This window comes from Brassica napus, chromosome C2 (assembly GCF_020379485.1).
Source record: "Brassica napus cultivar Da-Ae chromosome C2, Da-Ae, whole genome shotgun sequence".
Lineage (NCBI taxonomy): Eukaryota > Viridiplantae > Streptophyta > Magnoliopsida > Brassicales > Brassicaceae > Brassica > Brassica napus.
The window spans coordinates 49,400,805-49,424,517 of record NC_063445.1 but is presented as its reverse complement, the minus strand read 5'-3'; the positions used below and the strand labels follow the sequence as shown (position 1 = coordinate 49,424,517).

Below are 23,713 nucleotides of genomic sequence, written 5' to 3'. Positions count from 1 at the left end.
AAAAAAATTCTGAATTTTTTTAAAAAAATATAAATTTATAAAAATGTTCGAATTTGAAAAAGTATAATTTGAAACATAAAAAAAAATTATTATTATTATTATTTTATTTAAATAATGATTTATTATATGGAAATTAACACAAATACCACATTCATAGTATCATTTTTCATGTTTACACTAACCATTTTTACCCTCACTTTTAATGAAGGGTAAAAGACATTTATACCCATATGGTTAAATAATTTAAACTTACCATTTAGAGTTGAGGGGTGGGATAGGGTATTTAGAATGTGAAATTTAGGATTCTAATAAATATATAAATAAATACTTAAAAATATATAAAAAATAGTTTCAAACATAATTTTCGATTTTCAAAAAGAAATTTTGAAAAAAGAAAAATTCGAAAAAATTAAAAAAATAATTTTATAAAAAAGTTCGAATTTGAAAAAGTATAATTCAAAAACATAAAAAATTTTACATTTTTGATCCGCGCAACCGCGCGAATATTATTTTCAGTTTTATATGCATATATATTTATTTTGTATCATTAGTGGTATACATTGTTAATTTTAATCATATATTTAAATTTTTATAACTATTTCAAATACAATAATTTATATTTTACATGTTTTAATGTTAAAACTATCACATGTATTTGTTGTTTCATATTATATGTTTATCTTATTGTATTTGCATTTAGTTATTAAACAAAATAAAATGTGCGTGAAAAAAACCATATTTGAAAATTATTTTGTATTTAATTTATGTTAAATATTTATTCAGCCTTGAAAACTGGATTTCTTTTTTGCAATATTTTTTTTTCATTTATTCATTTTACATAATATTTTAAATACATAAGACTAAGTTATGTTAATTTTATACATGTATTATATATTTTGCTAATGTTAAGCCGTTCCGTCATCATATTAGATTTTAACATAAATATTCTGTCATCATATTAGATTTTTAGCATAAATATTTTATAATTATGAAAATAAAATTAATAAATTTATCAATTTAACATAAGTTTATCATATTTAGTTCAATATAATAATTTTAACATGATTGATTGTGATTATAAAATAGATAAAAGTAAGATAGAATTTTTATTTTTAGTTTTATAAACAATAACTGAATATATATATATTAATGAATAATAAAAGTTCATTGCTAATTACGAGATTATTGAAAATATTTACATAGACCTTTTGAAAATTAAGATATTGTTAAAATATTTATATCAAAATAATAATTTTCTTTTAATATGATTGATTGTGATTATATAATAGATAAAAATAGTATAGAATATTTTTTTTAATTTTATAAATGATAACTAAATATATTAATGTATAATAATTTTTTAAAACTCATTACGAAATTAAAATATTTACATATGATTTTTGAAAATTAAGAATTTGTTACAATATTTTTAAACAGATTTTCGAAATTTTTAATATATATATATATATATATATATATTTGTTTATATTTTAAATAAAAATATATTATGGTTAAAGTAGTTCAAAATTCTATATATTATTAGCTTTATTAAAATACATTTAATAAAATTTCTTAAGGGTGGTCCAACTTAAAAGTCACATATGAAAATAAATGTGACTTCTATTTTAATAGAATAGATAAATCTGTGTGTTGGTTTTCTGTTATTTATATTTATTTTGTTCTCTAACTATAATATAGAATGACAATAAAAATACAGTCCTATATGTATTATAAATTACCTGCAATTATTCTGCATTTGGTATGTTTCACATTCAAAGCGAAAGAAGAGAAGAAAATGGATGTAGCTCTAGACGCCATTTGTATTTAAGACTATGTAATAATCTGCATCTTGCGTGGAGTGAGATTCATTAAGAATTTTTTAAAAAAACTTTAGATAAACAACTACATATTCACTTTTGAATTTGAAATACAACTAAGTTGATTTTTTGCAACTGTAAAAAAAACGCGATGGCTATCGGATTTTAACGGGTTTTATAGCAATTTTCTTTGTTGTTTTGTTGTTTTTACCAAAACTTCACAAATATAAAGTAGGATTATATTAGATTTACAATTTAAAATAAGTAAAATAAATGTAGTTTTTCTTAAATCTAATTTTCTGAGCGCATAGCTCCAATTCGCCACGCTTACTCACCTTATAGCGATTTCTCGGCCGCTAAATCCGCTAGGCGGTCAAATTTTAGAACATGGATATACACATATATAAATGAAGCTCTAAATTTACCTCTTGACCAAGTGAGGAAATCATCATTAGCAAGTAACCGAAATTGTTTATTAAAGATAACTATGGCAAGTTTGATGACTCGCCGATTGTGTAAAATTCGAGATAAAAAGTTCTCAAATTATTCAAACACATGTATGGTAAGTTATGTGTCAAACCATTCAAACAAATGTCTGATCATCTAAGGAGTATTATATTATCTATATGGGAGAAAATATAAATATACAAACAAATAAATGATGTCAAAAAAATACACATATATATATAAACAAATAAATAAATATGTGGTAATTCATTAGAAACAACAATATTCTTATATATCTGGATATACATATAATAGACCAAAAATATCACATCATACAGATATATAAACAAATAAATAAATATGTGGTAATTCGTTAGAAACAACAATATTCTTATATATCTGGATATACATATAATAGACCAAAATATCACATTATACAGATATATATACACATTCAAAGAAATGTATGGTCAGACTAAGGAGTATTATAGGTTCTACATGAGGAATAACAAAAATGATTAAAATGAAAGTTTATAGAGTGTAAGTCTAATCACAAAAGCTCTGGCCATATACATAATACGTATAGGTGAAATAAGTTTATTTTAGAGAAATTGCCAAAAATACCATTTTCAAAATACCACTTTTCATATTTACACTAACCAGTTTTACCCTCATCTTTAATGAAGTGTAAAAGACATTTATAACCTTTTGATTAACTTTGACAAAAAAAAACATATGGTTAACTAATCTAAACTTAAAACATCAACTCTAAACCCTAAATCATCAACTCTAAACCCTAAACCATGAAACATCAACTCTAAACCCTAAACCCCGAAACATCAACTCTAAACCCTAAACTCTAAACCTTCAAATCTAAACCTTAAAACATCAACTCTAAACCCTAAGCGTAAACCTAAACCCTAAATCTGAACTTAAAACATCAACTTTAAACCCTAGATCATCAACTCTAAACCATGAAACATCAACTCTAAATCCTAAACCCCGAAACATCAACTCTAAATCCTAAACCTTCAAATCTAAACCCTAAAACATCAATTATAAACCCTAAACGTAAACCCTAAACCTTAAACCTTCAAATCTAAACACTAAAACATCAATTATAAACCCTAAACGTAAACCCTAAACCCTATTTTTTCTGAAATTCGAACCCTAAACCCTAAAACCCTAAACCTTCAAATCTAAACCATAAAACATCAACTATAAACTCTAAACGTAAACCATAAATCCTAAAACCCTAAACCTTCAAATCTAAACCCTAAAACATCAACTCTAGTTTTCGGGTTTAGGATTTAGGGTTTATGGTTTAGGGTTTAGAGTTGAAGGTTTAGGGTTTAGAGTTGATGTTTTAGGGTTATTTTTTTTGGGTTTAGGGTTTAGGGTTTAGTGTTGATAGTTCAGGGTTTAGTGTTGATAGTTTAGGGTTTACAGTTGAAGTTCGGGGTTTAAGGTTTAGAGTTGATGTTTTAGGGTTTTGAAGGTTTAGGGTTTAGAGTTGATATTTCGGGGTTTAGGGTTTACAGTTTATGTTTCAGGGTTTAAGGTTCGTATTTTAAAAAAAGGGTTTAGGATTGATGGTTTAGAGTTTAGAATTGAATTTTAAAGTTTAGGGTTTTAAATTTCGAAATAGGGTTTAGGGTCAATTTTTTAGGATTTAGGGTTTAAAGTTTACTTTTAGGGTTTAGAGTTTAGTGTTGATAGTTTAGGGTTTAGTGTTGATAGTTTAGGGTTTAAAGTTGAAGTTCAGGGTTTAGGGTTTAGAGTTGATGTTTTAGGGTTTAGAGTTGAAGGTTTAGGGTTTAGAGTTGATGTTTCGGGGTTTAGGGTTTAGAGTTCATGTTTCAGGGTTAATAGAAATGTCATCTATTATTCTCTTAAAACACCACTTAAAGTGATTAACAGAAATGTCATTGATGATTAATAGAAATGTCATCTATTATTCTCTTAAAACACCACTTAAAGTGATAACAGAAGGAGTAGTTGTTTTATTGGTGCATTAAATTAGTTTTGCGTTTGTTTTACCATTTTATTTAAAACAACTCCCTTTATACAAGGGTTTATTAATGTTTTTTCCCAAAATAATTTAACTATTTTCTTTTGGACAAAAAATACTACTTCAGTTTTATAAATTTAATTGCATTTTCAATGCATGTTTCAAAAAGATCTTTTTTTTTGTCATCAAAAACAGACTCATACTGACTCTGTGAACCACACCGGGAGATCCTGATCCATATGAACGATGAAAGACGGTTGTTTCCTGACACTGCGTGCTAGGCGGATCCGCCATTGAATTTTGCGTCATTGGTACATAGATGATCTCTGTTTCAAAAAAATCTATTTTTGTATTTTTAATGCATGTTTTATTAACTAATTCCAAACTTCAAAAAACTTAATTGCACTTATTGGATTTTTACTGGCTTAAAATTATGGAAAAAGATAATACAAAAATTATGTAAATTTAATGTATTTTATTAAAATGTATTAAATACTAGAATATGTAACATTTTGAAACAGATGGAGTATTGTATAGTAATTTAAAGTAACATTATAGTTAATATGTGATTAATATATAATATTGTATGTAAAATTTTAGTAATAATTACATATTTAATATATAGAGTAGTATTTTTATAATATTGTTCACCCGATTCAAAACAGTTTCTAGATCCACCACTGCATCCACTAGTAAAAAAAACTCAAGTAGCAACGAAGTTGCTACGGTACAATCGTAGCTAGCAATAGAAAAGTTACGGATTTGCTACGTTTTAGCTACGAAAACATAAACGTAGCAAATCGTAACAAAATCGTAGCTAATTTGCTATGAATGTGCTACGTACAAAAATCGTAGCTAGTGGTTGCTACGATTTTGCTACTAAAAATAACGTAGCAATTTACTACGTTTCACTAACGTGTCATTTAGTGTTTAACCTAGCTACGAATTGTTTCGATTCTATCGTAAGTTTAGTTTTAATTTATTTTAAAAAAGAAAACGTAGCTACGGTTACCAAAATCGTAGCAAATTCGTAGCAACCCACCGAAAGAAACGTCCCATCATCCATCGTGCGCAAGTGTCGGGAGAAAAATACAAAACGTAGTAAGCCACGAGACCTTTTCGTAGCAAAGATCGTGGTTTTTTTGTGAATGCAACGTCCCCTCGGTCCGACAATGTGCAGGCAAAATAATTCAAGATATTTTGAGCAAGCTACGAAAAATTTTCGTAGCATTTCGTGGCAGATTTCGTAGCAAGGTGTTTTATATAAAAACAACCAAGCACTCCACTCTCATAACAACGAGTGAGATATCAAACATAAAACGCTTTCTTTCAAATGTGTTGGCGTTGAAATCGTGAGTACAATGTCTGATTATTTTTATTCGAGAGAGTGGATGGATCGACACTTTGATCTGGTCAATAATTGTGTTTCTCGTGAGTTTAAGGAAGGTGTTGATTTTTTTATCGCTTTTGCTTCCAATCAAACTTCTTTTATTGAGGGGAAAACCATGTTATGTCCTTGTGCAAGATGTCAAAACCGAAAACAACGGGACTCGAGAACCGTATCTCGCCATCTTTACCGAGTCGGGTTCAAAATTAATTATTATTCCATGGAGAAAATTACTATGACGTTGGCGAATCATCCACGGGAGGTCAATTTATGGGAGAAGGCACACTGTATACGGAAGAAGAACCATACCAGGAAAACTATCCGAATGTTATGGAAGGAGTATTGGAGGATGTGATGGAAGCACCCAATGAAGAGCAATATGGAGATGGCGTGTTTCAAGCATTCGAAGCCGCTAATGAACCATTATACGAAGGATGTGTAGAAGGTATTTCTCAGTTATACTTGGCGTCACGTTTAATGAAAGTAAAAACTGATCATAATTTACCGGAGTCTTGTTTGGATGAGATATCACAAACGTTTAGAGATGTTCTGCCACAACCAAACAAATCTCCTGAATCATATTATGAGATGAAGAAGTTGACAAAGGCGCTTGGTCTTCCTGTTCTGAAGATTGATGTTTGTGAAGATAACTGCATGTTATTTTGGAAGGAAGATAAAGATTTGGTGGTGTGTCGATTTTGCGGGAAAGATAGATATCACCAGAACCATGGAAAGGGGAAAAAGCGGCCCAAACAAAGAATGTTTTACATGCCTATTACGGAGAGGTTGAAGCGATTGTACCAACTTGAAGAAACTGCAGCACAAATGCGATGGCACGCAGAACATGAGTCGCCCGAAGGAGAAATGCATCACCCTTTTGATGGAGCAGCTTGGATGCATTTTAACAAGGTATATCCTGATTTCACTGAAGAAAGTCGGAATATATATCTAGGCTTAGCAACAGATGGATTTAACCCAGTTGGTATGAGTGGTGAAGCACATTCGGTCTGGCCAGTAATTGTTACTCCGTATAACTTACCTCCTGGGATGTGTATGAAAAGAGAATATTTCTTTTTATCCGTCCTAGTTCCCGGGCCAAGACATCCAAAGAAGAGCATTGATATATATTTGCAGCCGCTAATTGAAGAATTGCAAAGTTTATGGAGTCACGGGGCAGAAACATACGATATCTCGAGAAAGGAAACATTCACGATGCGAGCCGCATTAATGTGGACAATTAATGACTTTCCTGCTTATGGCATGATGTCAGGTTGGATGACTCATGGTCGTTTAGCTTGTCCATATTGTCTCGATGATACAAAGTCATTTTGGTTGAAACACGGAAGGAAGCATAGCTGGTTTGATTGTCATCGAATGTTTCTACCTAAAGAGCATCCTTACAGGAGAAATGTTCAAGCGTTTCGAAGGGGGAAGACAATAAGTGATGATCCTCCACCATGGTTGACGGGAGAAGAAATTCGCTATGAAAGAATCAACAACATCGTTGGGCTAAAGAAAACGGTTGAATGAGGAGGTAACGGACACGAGAAACCTGGAAGTAACATAGAAGGCTACGGAAAAGATCATAATTGGGTGAAGAAGAGTATCTTTTGGGAATTACCGTATTGGGAAAACCTTCTTCTTCGCCACAACGTTGACTTCATGCACGTTGAGAAGAATTTCTTTGATAATCTTATCAACACGGTGCTTAATGTTCCTGGGAAGACTAAAGATAATGCAAAGTCGAGGATGGATCTACCTGATTTGTGCAGAAGGCAAGAGTTACGTATCAAAGATGATGGAAAGATGCCGGTCCCGATATTTCGGTTGTCAAAGGAAGAAAAAAAAGAATTCTTGCGATGGTTGAAGGAAGATATAAAATTTCCAGATGGGTATGCTTCAAAGTTTAGTAGATGTATAGACGAGACGATTTTGAAGCTTTCAGGCCTAAAAAGTCATGATTGCCATGTCATCATGCAACGTCTTCTCCCATTTGCGTTTAAGGAGTTACTTCCAAAAAATGTCCACATCGCAATTTCAGGTTAGTTTTTTTTTTAATATTATAAGTTTTACTATTATTGCCTGCACTAACTCAAAATATTTTGTGTAGAAATCGCACTCTTCTTTCGGGATATCTCTGCAAAAGTACTAAAAGAAGAAGATGCCGCCATTTTAAAAGAAAACATTGCGGTGAAGCTTTGTAATTTGGAAAAGATTTTCCCACCTTCATTTTTTTATGTTATGGAGCATCTCGTTATGCATTTGCCAGATGAAGCTGCTCTAGGTGGTCCCGTGCAATATAGATGGATGTATCCTTTCGAGAGATACATGTACCATCTGAAAAAAAAGGTTAGAAATAAGGCACATATTGCAGGTTCCATTATTTCCCAATGTCTTACCGAGAAGATTTCTAGAGCTTCTGCACATCACTTTGGAAATCCAGAAGTGCCTGCTACCGTTTTGCAACCCGGAGATATTCGTTTTACATATTATGATCCAGATGTGCCAAATATGTTTTACCATGAAGATCGAGTTAGTGGAAAAATGGAGCAGAGGCATCTAACCGATGATGACTATAATGTGTTACAAACGTTTTTGATGCTCAATTGTCCTGCATTTGAGCCCTACGAAAGGTATTTTCACTATTTTTTATATGTTACATTACAATGTTTTTATAAAATCATATTATAACCACTACGTAACAGGATGTTTGAGGAGTTTATGATGGACAACAACCCAAATATATGTGGTGATGATATACAAATAGCAAAAGACAACCACTATGCGGAATGGGTGAAAAACTATGTAAGTACATTTTGATATAATTTGATTTTGTTATGTGAATTTATCATTAACATAATTTTAATTAATAGGTTAACGAAGCGAGTAAGATATATCAGTTTCCATTGTGGATGTTGGATTTCGTACAAGGCCCGAAACAAAATTATAAAGCCTGGGCGATATATTTTTCGCGAGGATACTGCTTCCGCACACATAGCCATGGCCAAGATAAAAGAACCCAACATTATGGTGTCCAAGTCCGGGGTACGACAAACACTGACTATTACGGCTTGATTGAGGAGATAATGATGGTTGAGTATTCTGGTTCTGTTGGGTTTAAAGCCATGGTTTTTAAATGTAAGTGGTTTGATACAATTGTGGGTCGGGGGATTCGAAAACATAAATCAGGAATCGTTGATGTATCTCCGCGCTGGCAGTACGAGAAAAACGATCCATTTATCTTATCTGGTAATTGTGATCAAGTTTGTTTCATTCCTTATCTGCGGGTTCGAGGCACATCAGCAAACGATTGGTGGGCATGTACGAAAGTTGTGCCTAGAGGGGTTCGAGAAACTTCTGAAGATGCTCTTACTGCGCTACAAGATGATACACACGACCAAGTTGTTGCACCAAGTGAAATGTTACGATTTGAAACTTATGTTGTGGAAGATGATTCAGATTATGATTCTACGCCGGTTGTTCCGCCCAATGACGAATATGTTTCTGAAGATGAGTTAGAACCGGCATGTACCGATTCTGATTCAGAGTCTGATTCAAGTTCTTAGTGTTTTATTATGATTGTATAATATCATTAAGTTCTTAATGTTTTGTAAGATATATGAATGTATAATATAATTAAGATCTTAAAGATTTGTAAAATATATGAATGTATAATATAAATTTATAGTGTTTTGTAAGATATATGAATGTGCAATATAAACCCTATTTAATCTTAATATTTTTTCCGGAAAACACTAAACTCTATCTATAAACTCTAATTTTTCTAATCAAAATATTAACTTTATCTAAACCTTTTATATAAAACCTAATTATTTTCTAATCAAAATCTAAACCCTATTTATAAACCTAATTAAACCTATATTTTTTTTATCAAAACGTAAACCTTACCTATAAACCCTATCTAAACCCTAATTAACCCCTAAATTTCTAAACCTTCGATTCCCTCCAAATCCCTCTAAATTTCTAAACCCAAAATTAATTCCCTCTAAAATTCTAAACCCAAATTCAATTCTCTCTAAAAATTTAAGCCCAAACCCATTTTCTATACTTAGACAAAATATCCCTAATTTCCTAAAGACAAACCTTTCTTCTCTCTCTCCCGTGTCTCGACTCTTCGAGCTCTCATCTCTCTCGATCTCTCTAATCCCTCGATCTCATCTCTCTCTTGATCTCTCTAATCCCTCGATCTCTCTTATAGCTCTCTCGTTCTCTCTCAATCTCTCGTCTTCCATGCCTAATTCCTCCGCAAACGCATCCAACGACCGTCGTCGTTCTCGCCCTCCAGGCTTGAATCTTGAAGGTAAGGTCTCGATTTCTCTGTTTATTGATTAGGGCTTCGATTTAGGATTCTCTTTCGGTTTTGATTAGGGTTTTGATTTGGGTTTCAAATTAGGGTTTAGGTTTGGGATTCGCTTTCAATTTGGGTTGCGGTTTCAGTTAGAGTTTGTATTGCAATTTTGGGTTTCAAATTAGGGTTACGATTTAGGTTTCAAATAAGGGTTTCGATTTGGGTTTAGGTTGGGTTTCAAATAAGGGTTTCGATTTGAGATTCGCTTTCAATTTGTTCTGCGGTTTAAATTTGGGTTTCTATTTGGGTTTTGAATTGGGTTTCGTTTTGGGGTTTGGTGTTGCTGTTGATTTCGAGTAGGGTTTTGATTTAGTGTTTTCTTTTCGGTTACAAGTTAGGCTTTTCAGTTTTTCAATCTTAACGCTTCTTCTGTTTCTCTTTCTGCAGATGTAAGAAACGTGAGACCGCAAATGAGAGCCGCTTCAATGCCTCCTGGTAGGACTCCTGCTTCTTCTCAACCAACAAGACCTCCTGGAGTGGTCGGCTCTTCAACTTCATCTGCGGCTCCTCCTCCTCCTCCTCCTCCAACCTATGCGACGAGAACAGAAGAGGCGCTGCTACGTGCTCCAACCCGAATTAATCAGCCACACCTCCATCCTGATAAGATCAATGGAGCATTGTGGTAAGTAAATGGGTGTTGTTACAAATCTCGTGTTATGTAATATGTACCGTGAGCTTAACCTTTAAGTATCAATTTTTACAAGCGATTAAGTCTTTATTATTTGAACAGACAAGACACTACTTTTGGTTAAGGTTTTTGTATTGTCTTTGCAGGATCGGAGTTGATCCTGAAGTCCATGAGTTTATAAAAGCAACATGGCAGGAAAACTTATGGGGGCCGTGGCAAAGCTGGTTAAAGGTTCCAGTGGAGAAGAGAACAAGTTGGTGGCACTCTTTCATTGTAAGTGATCGTGAACTTCTATTCCCAATTCTCATTTTCATTATTAATTACTCAATTCTCATTTTCATTATTAATTACTCAATGTCTTTGCTATTCTAATTACTTCTCTTTTTTTTTGTAGCAACAATACTACTGGGAAGACCAATTTCATGATGAAATCTACTACAAATGGAAGCTTCAGACTCAAGTGACTATCTGCGGACGCATCAGCCAGAAAAGACAAAAGAACAAGCAGCCAAGTTACATTAGCGTTACTGACTGGGAAACAATCCTTGCGAATTGGTCCACAGCTGAAGCAAAAGCCAAGAGCCAATCAGCAGCTGAATCTCGTTGTGCTGCTCCTCCAGGGCTGAAGATGCACGTCCATGGTGCAGGACCACGCACCTTCGCAAATATTGCGTATAATATGGTCAGCTTACCATCTCTCATTCCGATTTCTATTTAATTCCTTCCTTTAACTGCTAATTATCTAACTTTCTCTTCTTCCCTTTGTTGTAGGTTGTTGAGGAAGGTCTGGAGGGACCAGTTTCATATCCCGACCTTGTGAGGAAGACTCACTGCCGCAAAGATGGGACCTTCCTTGACGAACGAGCAGAGGCACTGGTTCTGGAGGTTGAGCAAGCGGTTGAAAAGATGCTACAAGATGAATCTCCTCTTGGAGATAGCCAAACTGACTCAACGGCTGCCACAAGCACTTCAAAGAGCCTTCTCCTAAACGAAGAATACATCAAGGTAATAATCTCTTCTGCTCATTGTCTTAGTATTGTTCTCTGTATATTCAAAGCGCCTTCTGCCGTATATTTATGACTGATTGTTCTTGTGTCTGTATATTGAAAGCTAACTGTCTTGTGTTTGTAATTTTCAGCGTGGACAGACATGCAGGGGCACCATCTATGGTCTTGGCAATCTTCAGTACAAGAACAAGTGTCCTTCTGAGTCTGTCCCTGCTGCACTCAAGCGAGGCATAAACATGGAGATGCGGGTTTCTGGCCTGGAGACTCTCACACAGGAAATCAAGTCTGATGTTAATGCTTTGAAGACTGACTTCAATGAAGGCACAACTCAAACTCAGTCAACTCTCAACATGATTCTGCAACTTCTTCAGCCTCAAGCTTCTGCTGCGCAAGCAAGTCAGTCTCAGCATCACTCTCCCTCTCATTCTGCAGCTCCAACTCACGGTCAAGCTCAACCTGAAGGTCACGGTCAAGCTCCAACTCCACCTCACGATCAGCCTCAAGCTCCAGGTGATGCACAACCTCAACATCTCATCACCACTACCAATTTGGCTTTAGATAGGTGGTGTAATGAACTTGGATTGTAGGTGTAGATGTGGCAGTTTATGTATTATGGTTTCTTGTTTTGAACCTTTTGAATGTTTGAATGTTGAATGTTTTGTGGATCTTTTGAACTTTGTTAAGCTAATGTAATATATTCCTTTTCTGTTCTTGCTTCTTCTTTATATTGTTCAGAACCAAAACCAGATAGGAAAATCGGACCAAAAGGAAACAAATGAAAATTTTGTTTCCATTTTATTTCGTTGCAATATGCGACGATGCTACGAATATTAACGTAGCAAAACGTAGCAAGATGCTACGAATAATAATGTAGCAAAACGTAGCAAAACGTAGCAACTTGCCACGTTTCTTTTTGTAGCAAAACGTAGCAAGATGCTACGAATAATAACGTAGCAAAACGTAGCAACTTGCCACGTTTCTTTTCGTAGCAAGGTCGTATCAATTTGCTACGATTTTGCTACGATACAAAAATGGCTACGATCGTATAGCTACGAAAACAGAAACGTGGCTTTTCGTAGCAAAATCTCCATATAGCTACGAAAATTCCCCTATAGCCACGATTATGTGTCGTTGCTATTTCAGTTTTTTTTACTAGTGATCATACACAGAAAAACAACATAACACTCTTCAATTTTCTAAAAGTTTCTAACCATCTAAACAGTGTCACTCTGAATTTTCAGAGACAAATTTTCCAAAAACGCAAATGAGCTTATCTTCACAATCACTTGCTGTCTTCAACCCTAATGGCGTCTCCGCTGGTTTTGAGTTAAGGTTTTGTCTGCTTGAGGGTGGTGATAAGCGGACACGTACATCGTGACTCTAGACATTGAACCGGTGCAATCAAACAATCTATATCTTTAATGCAATCTTTTACAGTACGGCATGGTACTTCACGAATGCCGCTTTGGCTTTAGGTATGCTCACTGATCTCATACCTAATATCAACACATCAATAAACCAAATTAACTTAAAAGAATTTGTATGTAAATTGACGATCAAGAGATGAAAAATAGACTTACATGTAAGAATTAGTGAAATGAACAAGAGAGAATACGCTTTAGACGCCATTTGTTTTTGCTGATAATGTTGATAGCTAAAAAGGTTGCAAAAATATGTTTTGTAGACGGTAACGAGAGCATAGCATTGGTATTTACAAATATATTGTTGACCAATATTAAAAAAATATGGCTGGTATAAAAGATATATACGTTTATAATAGTGATTAAATTAAACGGTTGGACTTCTACTCGCTAGAAGATATCCTGTAGTTATTAGAAAAAATGAAATGAGTTGATCAACATGTCTAGACATGTTTCGAAGTTAGTTTAGTTTTAAGACACACGTAAAAATAGATATAAAGACAACAACTCACAAGATAACATAAAGAAGAGGATGAGAATGGATGTTGCTCTAGACGCCATTTGTATTTAAAATTAGACGGAGAAAATGATTTAACTTTGGATTTTGTTTTCGAGTTCTTTCAGTGATTATATAGGTTTTTGGTCGTTGTTAACATTTATTGTGGTCTTTAAATATTTTCCGTTCGTTTTCTCATTGATTATTAGCAGGCCTGCCTATTAGGGAACTAGTTCTCAAAGTATATACAGTTTCACGTAACAATCAAACGGACCATAACATCGATAACGGTAAAATACTTAAGTGACGTCATAACAATCAAACTAATTACGGATTGGTCAAAGATTCTATTCTTTCAAAGTTTTCCAATTTATTTGTCATATATTCGACGACTTTTATGTTGAAACAGATCAAATTCTTAGAAGATCATTTCCAACTCATTTTTATATATATTTCCTATAAAATATTAAAATTCTATTAAAGCGGTGACTTTTATTCTACATTATGCTTTTATAATAATTTTTTTTTAATTTTAGAAGAAAATATAAAGAATACTATTTTATTTCTATAAATAGAGGAACTCTATTACACAAAACTATTACACAAGACGCATTATGGTAAATCCACATTTATAATAAAACTATTATATATTTTAAAAATATAGAAAGTAGGGTTAAATTATTCTACAAATATAAACAAGGGCCGCCCGCCTAGAACGAGTAGTTTTCTTTTACACTAGGGATTACCCGCTCTATGGGCCGGGATTGCAAATTAAAAAAATAATGTAAAACAACTATTATTTGTATGAGCATTTGTAAGTGTAAGTATATTTTGTTTTGTTATTTTTGTTAGAAATCACAAATTTTTTCTTATAGTAGTGTTTGGGATATAAATCTTTAGAACGACCGCTGGAATTATATTCACTAACTATGTATTATTTCTTATTTTTGTATGTTTATTTACTGAATTCATTGGTTTTTAGAAGAAGAAATAATGCAATTTCTCTAAAAAATAATGATTCAAATGATGCTGAGACTAACAAATCATAGATTGAGTTCGATGCATCTCTATTATTAAAAGAGAAGTACCCATTAAAAAATGCCCATAAGTTTTCTAAGTTATTTACATTTTCATGCCATTGAGAATTAAATTAAACTACCTATTGTAATGCTTGTCTTTTCCAGTTAAATTAATAAGTTTTCCTTAATCAAATTTAAACTTAATGCCATTAAATAAACCTACATATTTTAATGTTTGTCTTTTCCAGTTAAATTAATGAGTTTTCCTTAATCAAATTTAAATTTAATGTCATTAAATGAACCTAAAAATACATCATATTTAACGTAGCTTATTACATACGAGTATGGCCCAATAATGAACTTGAATTTTATTTTTACGACTTTACTTATGTAATATTAAAATATATTAACTACAATATAACAAATGCATATGACCTACCTATACTTTAGTTTGAAATGATCATGTTCAAGTTTTATATACACTACAAGAAAAGTAGAGAATAGCCACTACTTTTTTGTAGCTATCGCTTAATTTTTGTGGCTATTTCATTGTTAGCTGCGGATTGCTACAAAAACAATTTGTTGACTATGAGCTTGTGGTTATTAGAAAAATGTGGCTATTTGTAGATGTGTATCCGCGACTCGCCCACAAACGATATTTGCGGCTATTTTGCCACAAAAAGCCACAATATTAACCATAGCAAATTTTCTACTGCTAGCCACATTCATAATTGTGGAATGTGAGACAAATAGCCACAACCGATTTGTAGCTCTGCTAGCCACAACATTGTCACAAAATAAGTTGTTACTATTATTTCTATAAATAGCCACAGACTTAATTGTAGATGTCATGAGCATGCAAATAGCCACAATTAAATTTTGTAGCTATAGTTTCATAATTTTTAAAAAATTATTTATCATTTTTCTATTATTTAATTTTAAATTGTATTATATTAATTTTTTTTGGAACCAATTTTTTTTAAACACAATAATTAACTAAATCATTCAAAATATCATTACAATTTTAAGCTAAAGAAATATTTACAGGTATATTAAAAACAAATATACAAATATATATTATGCAGTTGCTACCGGAACTTCTTCTTCGGCGAGCCACCCCACGGCTCCTCCTCTGCTTATGATTTTCGTCACTGCTCTTCATCGGAGCTCATTTTCTTATGAATCCCTACAGCCATGATTTTTGTCCTCGTCTTCTTTCTCCAGCCGCGAGCTTCGTTATCGTCGTCTTCCTCCAACCATCAGCTTCGCCGTCCTTATTGTCGTCTTCCCCAAGCCATGGAATTCGTCAACATCTTCCTCCTTCCAAGTTTACTATTCATGGAGGATAAAGAAGAAGAAGTCATAAGTGATGATAACTGAAACCAAAAACAGAGAAATTTCAATTGATGAACAAAATAGTTAGATTGGGTAACAATTTTCAGAGATTGATAAGCAATGGAGTGTGCTGGCTTGAAAAATCTGCCGATTAAGACCGAGACAAAGTTGAAGGAGATAAATGAGAAAGAGGGAAAGATGTTTAGATTTTGTTGTTGTTGTTCTTGTAATTGAGGAGAAGATGAGAGAGAAGTGTGTTTCTTAAAGGAGAGAAAAGAAACGAAAGAGACAGAAGAAAAGTAAATCAGTTGTGGTCCTTAGATCATCTAAAATCAATGGTTGATATTGATTTGAGAGTGATCCATGGTTTTTTTTTTCAACCAATCAGAATTTAGTTTATTTTTAATGACTTGCGCTTCTTCTTTCTTTTTGTTTTATTTTTGTTCAACACGCTTCTTCTTTTTTTTTTTTCCATCAAGAGTTATATTATTTATTGAAGGGCCAAGCCCAAGATTACAAAGCCCATCCAAAAGGCAACAGAAACATCAAACAAAGGCCTCAAGCCCACATCGAAAACCCTAGAATACACTAACGAAAGGGTCACCGTCGTTCCCGTGAGCCACCGGCTCGAACCACAACGAGACCCCTGCAACCAGCTCCATAACAACTTCACAGCAGCCGCCTTCAACACAGAGATTCTATCATCGGAGAGATCGATCGCAAATACGAGATCATCTCCGCTACCATTGATCACCACCACCAAGAAGAAGGCTTCACACAAACATCTCCAAATACCACCGGAGAGCATCAATCGTCTTCAGACGAGAGCTCCTCCATCAGAACAACACCGACATCACAAACCCAAAAAAACTCAAACGGATATTATTAGAGATAAAGATCGATCTGATACAAACTGAACAACCCCAGTTACCTAAGCCGGCAGAAACATGGATATCTCCGGAAACTAAAGCCCAACATACAGACAGCAAATCCCAACCATGGGAACCAACAGAAACCAAAAGAAACCATACCAACAGCAAAGGAGAACTGCAAAATCGACCAATCTACCAGGAACTAGTTTGGAAAAACAAAGACAAAAGCTTTATTGACAAAGCCACACCGTTAATCTGCAGATCCGGAATTTTTATCTTCAAAACTCATTCTAGATCTGACTTTGAAATCGATTTGGGAAAAGCAACTCTCCTCACAGAATAAGACACAGCCACAACCCAAAGAACCAAACATGGAAAAGAGACGAAATGAAACTGATTAGGACCGACGCCGGCGTTAAGAGAGCCGCCACGCGCCGGTTAACACTAGAAACGCAGAGGAAAGAAGGTTGAAGACGATCCTGTTCCTTGAGAGAATTAAAAGGAGTTTTTGTCCTTTTTTTTTTAGTGGAAGTCCATTGAACACAAAATGGTTTTGACACGCTTCTTCTTCTTTTGCATCTTTTTTTTTTAACATTCTTCTTTTACATCTTATCTTTTGAATTTAGTTTTCATTATATAATTCATTAATTTAACTTCAGTTAAATTATTAGTTTAGAGAAATTATTGGATTTCCTAACTAATGGCTGTGTTTTAATTTTATGATTTATTGTTTAATTTACTTGATTGGTATTTTAAGAGCTAATGTGTATGATATAAGATTTAAAATGTATGCACTTATGATATAGGGTTCGAGGGTTAAATTTAAAGTTTAAATAGTATATCTGGAAAAAAAACTGAGAAGTATATCCTATATTGTAGTTTGGAATAGTATATTTGAACTTTTTCTAAATTTTGAAGTTTAGGGTTTAACCTTGAAGTTTAGGATTTAGATTTAATATTTGAAATTAGTATTTAAAGAGATATATATTTGGAAACTATAACTTATCGAGTTATAGTATATAAAGATTAGAGTTTCAAATTTGTGTGTAGAGTTTAATTTCAAGTTTGGTGTATGTGAAGTATATGATTTGGGGTATAATGTTTAGAGTAAAAAGGGTTTGGGGTCGAGGATAAGATTTAAGAATAAATCAAAGTTTGAAAAGTTTAGATTGTGATTTATGTTTAAGATATATTTTACGTTTTAAAATATAAGATTTGATGTAGATTTATGATTTGGGGTTTGGGGTTTAGGTTTAGAATTTAGGGTTTGATTTGGGGTTTTGATTTTTGATTTGAAGTTAAATTATGAAAATAATTAAATTTTGAGCCAACACGAAAAGAGAATGAGATAAAAGAGGAAGAACGAGATAGACACGTGGGTAGGAAGAGAAAGAGATACAAAAAGATCACTCTTGACCCTTAGATTTACAGTTATCAATTGTCAAAACAATATAAATCTTATCCCCACCTCCTAAATATCAGCCAATGAGAGCTCATGACTTGGATTAAGCTTTTTGTTTTGTTTTCTTTGACTGTGCACTTGTGACTTACTTCTACTAAAAATTGTTTTTTTTCTCTTTTTTTTCCCATTTTGTTGTTCTAATTTTTTTATTTATTAGATCATTTTAACAAATTTAGTTTATAATTAGTTTTATCAGATTGTTTTAAATGTTAAATTTATAGCTTATGATAAGAAATTGAGGAAATATGGAATCAATGTTAGAGAAAAAAGAGATGATTAAGGTTAAGTGATAGTAATTATAAGAAATTGGATTTGAATTTAAATTTGAAATTTTAGATTTGTGACTTGGAGTATATGTAGGGTTTGGTGTATAGTATTTGAGTTATATATTTAACATTTGAGATTGATTATTAAAAATGATTAATGTTTAGGTTTAAATTTAAGATTTGAGGTTAAATTCAAGATTTGATGATAAAATTTTATATTTTAAGTTTTAAAATATTAAAAATTTATATTTTAAGTTTTAGAATTTGAGTTATGGAGGCTAATTAGCGACCGATTTGCAACTATTTAATGTGCTTGGCATATATAGTCGGAAAATAGTCGTCAATTAGCGACTTTTTGTGACTACTACTCAATATTGTCAAACATATACACTGTGTCATAAAGTTACTATTCAAACTTCTTTTTTTTTATTAAGAACATCTATTACAATACTTATAACGTTGGCAATCTATAAATTAATATTTTTCATGCCTCTTGTTTTCCTTTAAAAAAAAAAATCCGATCTAAATAAGTGAATTCAAAATTTGATCCGCCTATACACTAAAAAAATTGAGACCAGATAGTTTATCTAAAACTAAATAACATAATGAATAGATAATGTAACCAAACAACATAGTAATGTACAATGCATATGTAGTGTCTCGATATTATGAAAATTGATTCGATTTTAATATTATATTTGAAAAAAGGATTTTAACATTTCATAAAACATGCCATCACTTATATATATATATATATATTTAGGAATGATATGTGCATCTACATGTTACACTCTTTGTTACGGATAGCCACAAAATATTTTGCAGCCATGTTTTTAAGTGGCCACAAATAACCATAACTAAGTTCGTAACTGTTTTTTTTTAAAATTTTGTAGTTAGTTTAAATATTTTATAATTGTATTTCTCCGGATAGCTACGGCGCAAGTTGTGGCTATATTAGCTACGAATTATACCGTGGAAAATTGTGGAAATCTACTTCCACAATTTATATTGTAGCAAATTGTGGCTTTGGGTCTTCTAATAGCTACAAATCAAATTTTGTAGCTAAATAGCGACAAAAATTTACAAAATAGTCGCAAAAATTTGTTGTGGCTATTTTATAGATATTTTGTGGCTTAATTTTTCTCGCCGCAAAATATTTGTGGCTTACTCGTGGCTATAAACAAGTTTTCTTGTAGTGATAGTCAACTTACATCATGCATCGATCGATGTACAATATTCAAACCACCTATAGTTTTCGTTTTCTTTATAGGATGTATCAACCAACCAATCATCCCATTGATTTTCTAAGCTTTATAAAAAAACAAATCAATAAATACAAACTCAAAATCCAATATCTTCTATTAATCAAAACAGAATATCTTCAATGTCGTATCTTTAATGTACCTATTAAATATAGAAACTGTAACCATAATTACACTAATTATAAGAATATATTTGATTCCAACCAATTGATCTATTACTTCGGTAATTGATTTGCTTGCAGAAGATGAAACAATAAATTTAAATTTATAAGAATATAAAGATATAGAGATTCCAACCAATTGCCTATATTTGCGTATGATTTCCGCATAATAAGCTTCAAATTGAACATTGAAAAAGATAGAGAGATATTTTTTAATCTTTTACCGACACAACTTAAACAAAACGAAGAGTTAAATGTAATTTTTTTCTGTTACACTTCCCGAAAAACGGTTACAACATGGGCTTTCATAATATGACCTTTTAACATATTAATGTTATGGACATTTAATAATTATCTTGACGAAAAACAAAGACTATAATAATTTATTATTAATAAAATTATGAAATTATTTACAATTTGATGACTAATTCTTCGCCCTTTTTTATATGTTAAATTTTTCATAGAAGTTTAAAAATCATTTTATTTTCTTTAAACATGTATAACTAATTTATAATCTTTTATGCCATACTAAGTCATAATATAATATTTCTTCTTATTTTACATTAATTACCATTGTTTTTATATATCGTGTACTATTCTCTAATTACGTCTATTTGTTTAATTTTTATATGATATCGAATATTCATCGTAAATAGATGGTTTAAAATGCCAAAAAATTATTTACTTGATGAATATAATACATCAAATATTACAAATACATTATTTAGTTAAATAAATAACCAAAAACCGAAAATTCAAACCCGCGCTGGCGCGCGGATCAGAGTCTAGTTAGAATTAATGGACAAAGAAACTAACCCATTTAGGAGTAAGCACTTCTGCCATTTTTTTTTGTTTCACATAACATGGTCTATTTTGACTTTTACATGACATTTGTTATTTCCAGTATTCTAACATTGGGATAACAACAGTAGCAAAATCAACATCGTGTGTACCTGTTCTTCTGGAAAATATGTTCCTAACGTAAAGTAATGCTATGTTCAAGAAAAAAAAACATAAAGTAGTGCTTGCATCAATCAATAAGATCCTCGAGAAATTATCATATATGCTGCAAGGTTGGAATCGTCAGCAGCCATTCGTAAGCAGGAAATCCTTGAATAGTCTGCAAAATCCTTTAAGCTAGTGATCTGTTTGTATTTTTTACCACATCCGTTTCTGAATAATTGTCATTTTGACACTTTTCACATAGACTAAGAAAGTAACAGAAATATATGTAAGTTGTTATTAATTACATCTTTCTGACCAATAGTATTTGAGATAACTATAATTATTTATAAAATCAATGCAGTTTACAATTAATTTTTAGCTGAAATTAAATATAATTTGCATTAGAATTATAAAGTGACACTTTTTGTGTAACAAAAAAAAAGAAGCTAAAATGACACTTATTATGAAACAAAGGGAGTATTTGTTAACCGTGAAATTTTGACCTTGTTATACGTATGATATAAGTTCTTATATCTTAAATTTTGTTTCGAATTTATGGTCTCAACCGGTACCGGTGGAGGAATCGAACACTTAACTTGGTTATCACAGAAAAAACCTCCACAAACCTCTAGGCTACTTGAAAATTTTGGGAATTAATAGCATGTTAAATACCTAACTTAAACAAGGCCGGAAGCCTGAGCTTCTATGCTTCCCCTCGGGACTGGTATTGGTCTCAACACCACACGTAAGTTCAAGTATCTATAAATGTGAGTGATTGTTTTACTTGGCTAGTAGCAAAAATTTACACAATTTAAAATATGTTTAGATTTTTAAAAATATTTGAAAATATTTTATGTATTCTCATTTGAAATTGAAAGTAATATAAACTAATAGTATATCGTTTTTGTTTTTGTTGTCCATACCAAAAATCATTAAGGAGACTTTTATGTAAATGTAATTGGTTTGCATTTTTTTATTGGAAGATGTAAAATAAGAGTAAGAGCGGAAACATCGCACTTGCATGTGAGAATCTGGTCCTACTTTGAATTGAAAGTTTGAAACCCAAACCCAAAGTATTCAAAAAATTTGGATTGAAACTAAACTCAACTTAACAAAAAGAGTTTATAGCCAAAAAAAAGAAAGACACTGGTCACAAATCCAACGACACATAACCACGATCAAAAGACACATGTCTTAATCAGAGGTCAGTCGTGTTTCGTAGATGACATGTCAAAGCATTGAGCAAGCATTCACTAAGTAAACAGTGGGAAGAGAGTAAAAAACATTTGCCGGTTGTTCAAAGAAAAAACATTTGCCGTCTAATAGAAGAAAGGGGAAATATCTTCATTAATGTAAATGATGTACAAGTATGACTATATATACAAGTGTGATTTAGACTGAGCTAACTTTACAAGATTAACTTAATACTAAGTGTATACACACTCTATTAGACCCCCTCAAGATGGCGTCATAACATTGTGAAGACCCATCTTGGACATAAGCTTGTTGAACACCATCGGGTAGAGAGGCTTAGTTAGAGCATCAACCAACTGATTCTAAGATCCAACATGAAGTGTCTTCAGTTGACCGGCAATGATCCGTTCACGAATAGCGTAACACTCACGTTCTATATGTTTAGTGCGTTCGTGAAAGACCAGATTCTTGGCAATGTACAAAGCAGCAGTACTGTCACAATACATCACATGAGTAGAAGGAGAAGGACAGCGCAACTCAGCAAGCATGCGAGAGAGCCAAAGAATATCCTTAGATGTTGCAGACATTGCTCTGTATTCAGCTTCTGCTGATGAATGAGAAACATCTTGTTTCTTAGATTTCCAGGCAATGAGAGATTGACGAATGAAGATGCATGATCCGGTGATACTGCGACGAGTATCAGGGCAGTTAGACCAGTCAGCATCACAAAAGGCGTTAAGCTGGTAATCATCATTGACAGGAAAGAACAAGCCTTGACCAATCGTGCTTTTGAGATAGTTAAGAACCTTGTGAGCAGCATGAAGATGAGGTTTGCGAGGTGCAGAAGAGAATTGACACAATTTGTTGACGGCAAAAGAGATATCCGAGAGAGTTGTAGTCAAATACATCAGTTTGCCAATCAATATGTGATAAGGTTCTGCACTGGGTAAGAGTTCACCATCTTCAGCAGCAAGTTTAATACTCGGATCCATAGGAATAGACGATGGTAGACAACCAAGTAAGCATGCATCAGTGAGGAGCTCAAGAACATACTTGTGTTGACAAACAGATATACCAGAAGCAGAGCGTGCTATTTCCAGGCCAAGAAAGTATTTGAGAGCACCCAAATCACAAAGTTTAAAATAACTTCGTAGTTTAGAAACAAACCACGTGACTGCAGCTTCAGTATCACTGGCGATGAGAATATCATCAATGTAAACAAGGAGAATGATGATACCTCGAGAAGATGTTGAAAGAAACAGTGTGTGGTCACCATTGATCTTTGTAAAGCCCAAGGAAAGAATAGCAGAAGAAAATTTCTCAAACCATTGTCGAGATGCTTGCTTAAGACCATATATCGATTTCTTTAAGCGGAGCACATAATTTGGAGGTAGATTGTGTCCTTTCCTTTCAACATAGCCAGGAGGCAAATCCATGTATATCTCTTCGTTGAGATCACCATTCAAGAAAGCATTGGAGATGTCAAGTTGATGAAGAATCCATTTCTTCTTCGCAACAAGAGCTAAGATCATCTTGACAGTAACCATTTTCGCCACTGGAGAAAAGGTTTCAACATAATCAATGCCCTCCTTTTGCGTGTATCCTTTGGCTACA

The 23,713-nt window shown here is 32.7% G+C and overlaps 1 protein-coding gene and 1 long non-coding RNA gene across 2 annotated transcripts; one reads left to right on the top strand and one right to left on the bottom strand.

Moving 5' to 3' along the window:
• Positions 1-5,932: 5,932 nt before the first annotated feature.
• Positions 5,933-7,192, top strand: LOC106355020. Its single transcript, XM_013795043.2, has one exon. The coding sequence runs from the start codon at positions 5,933-5,935 to the stop codon at positions 7,190-7,192; it is 1,260 nt and encodes a 419-aa protein (XP_013650497.2).
• Positions 7,193-15,743: 8,551 nt separating this feature from the next.
• On the bottom strand, positions 15,744-17,737 carry LOC125582069. The gene is made up of 2 exons (XR_007319914.1): positions 16,036-17,737; positions 15,744-15,934 (listed from the first exon to the last, which is right to left on the bottom strand). It is a non-coding gene; the product is annotated as an uncharacterized LOC125582069 (long non-coding RNA).
• Positions 17,738-23,713: the final 5,976 nt, after the last annotated feature.

What these genes read in the sequence shown, in the direction of transcription:
- LOC106355020 (XM_013795043.2), top strand. Translation starts at nt 5,933, where the DNA reads ATGGGAGAAGGCACACTGTATACGGAAGAAGAACCATACCAGGAAAAC.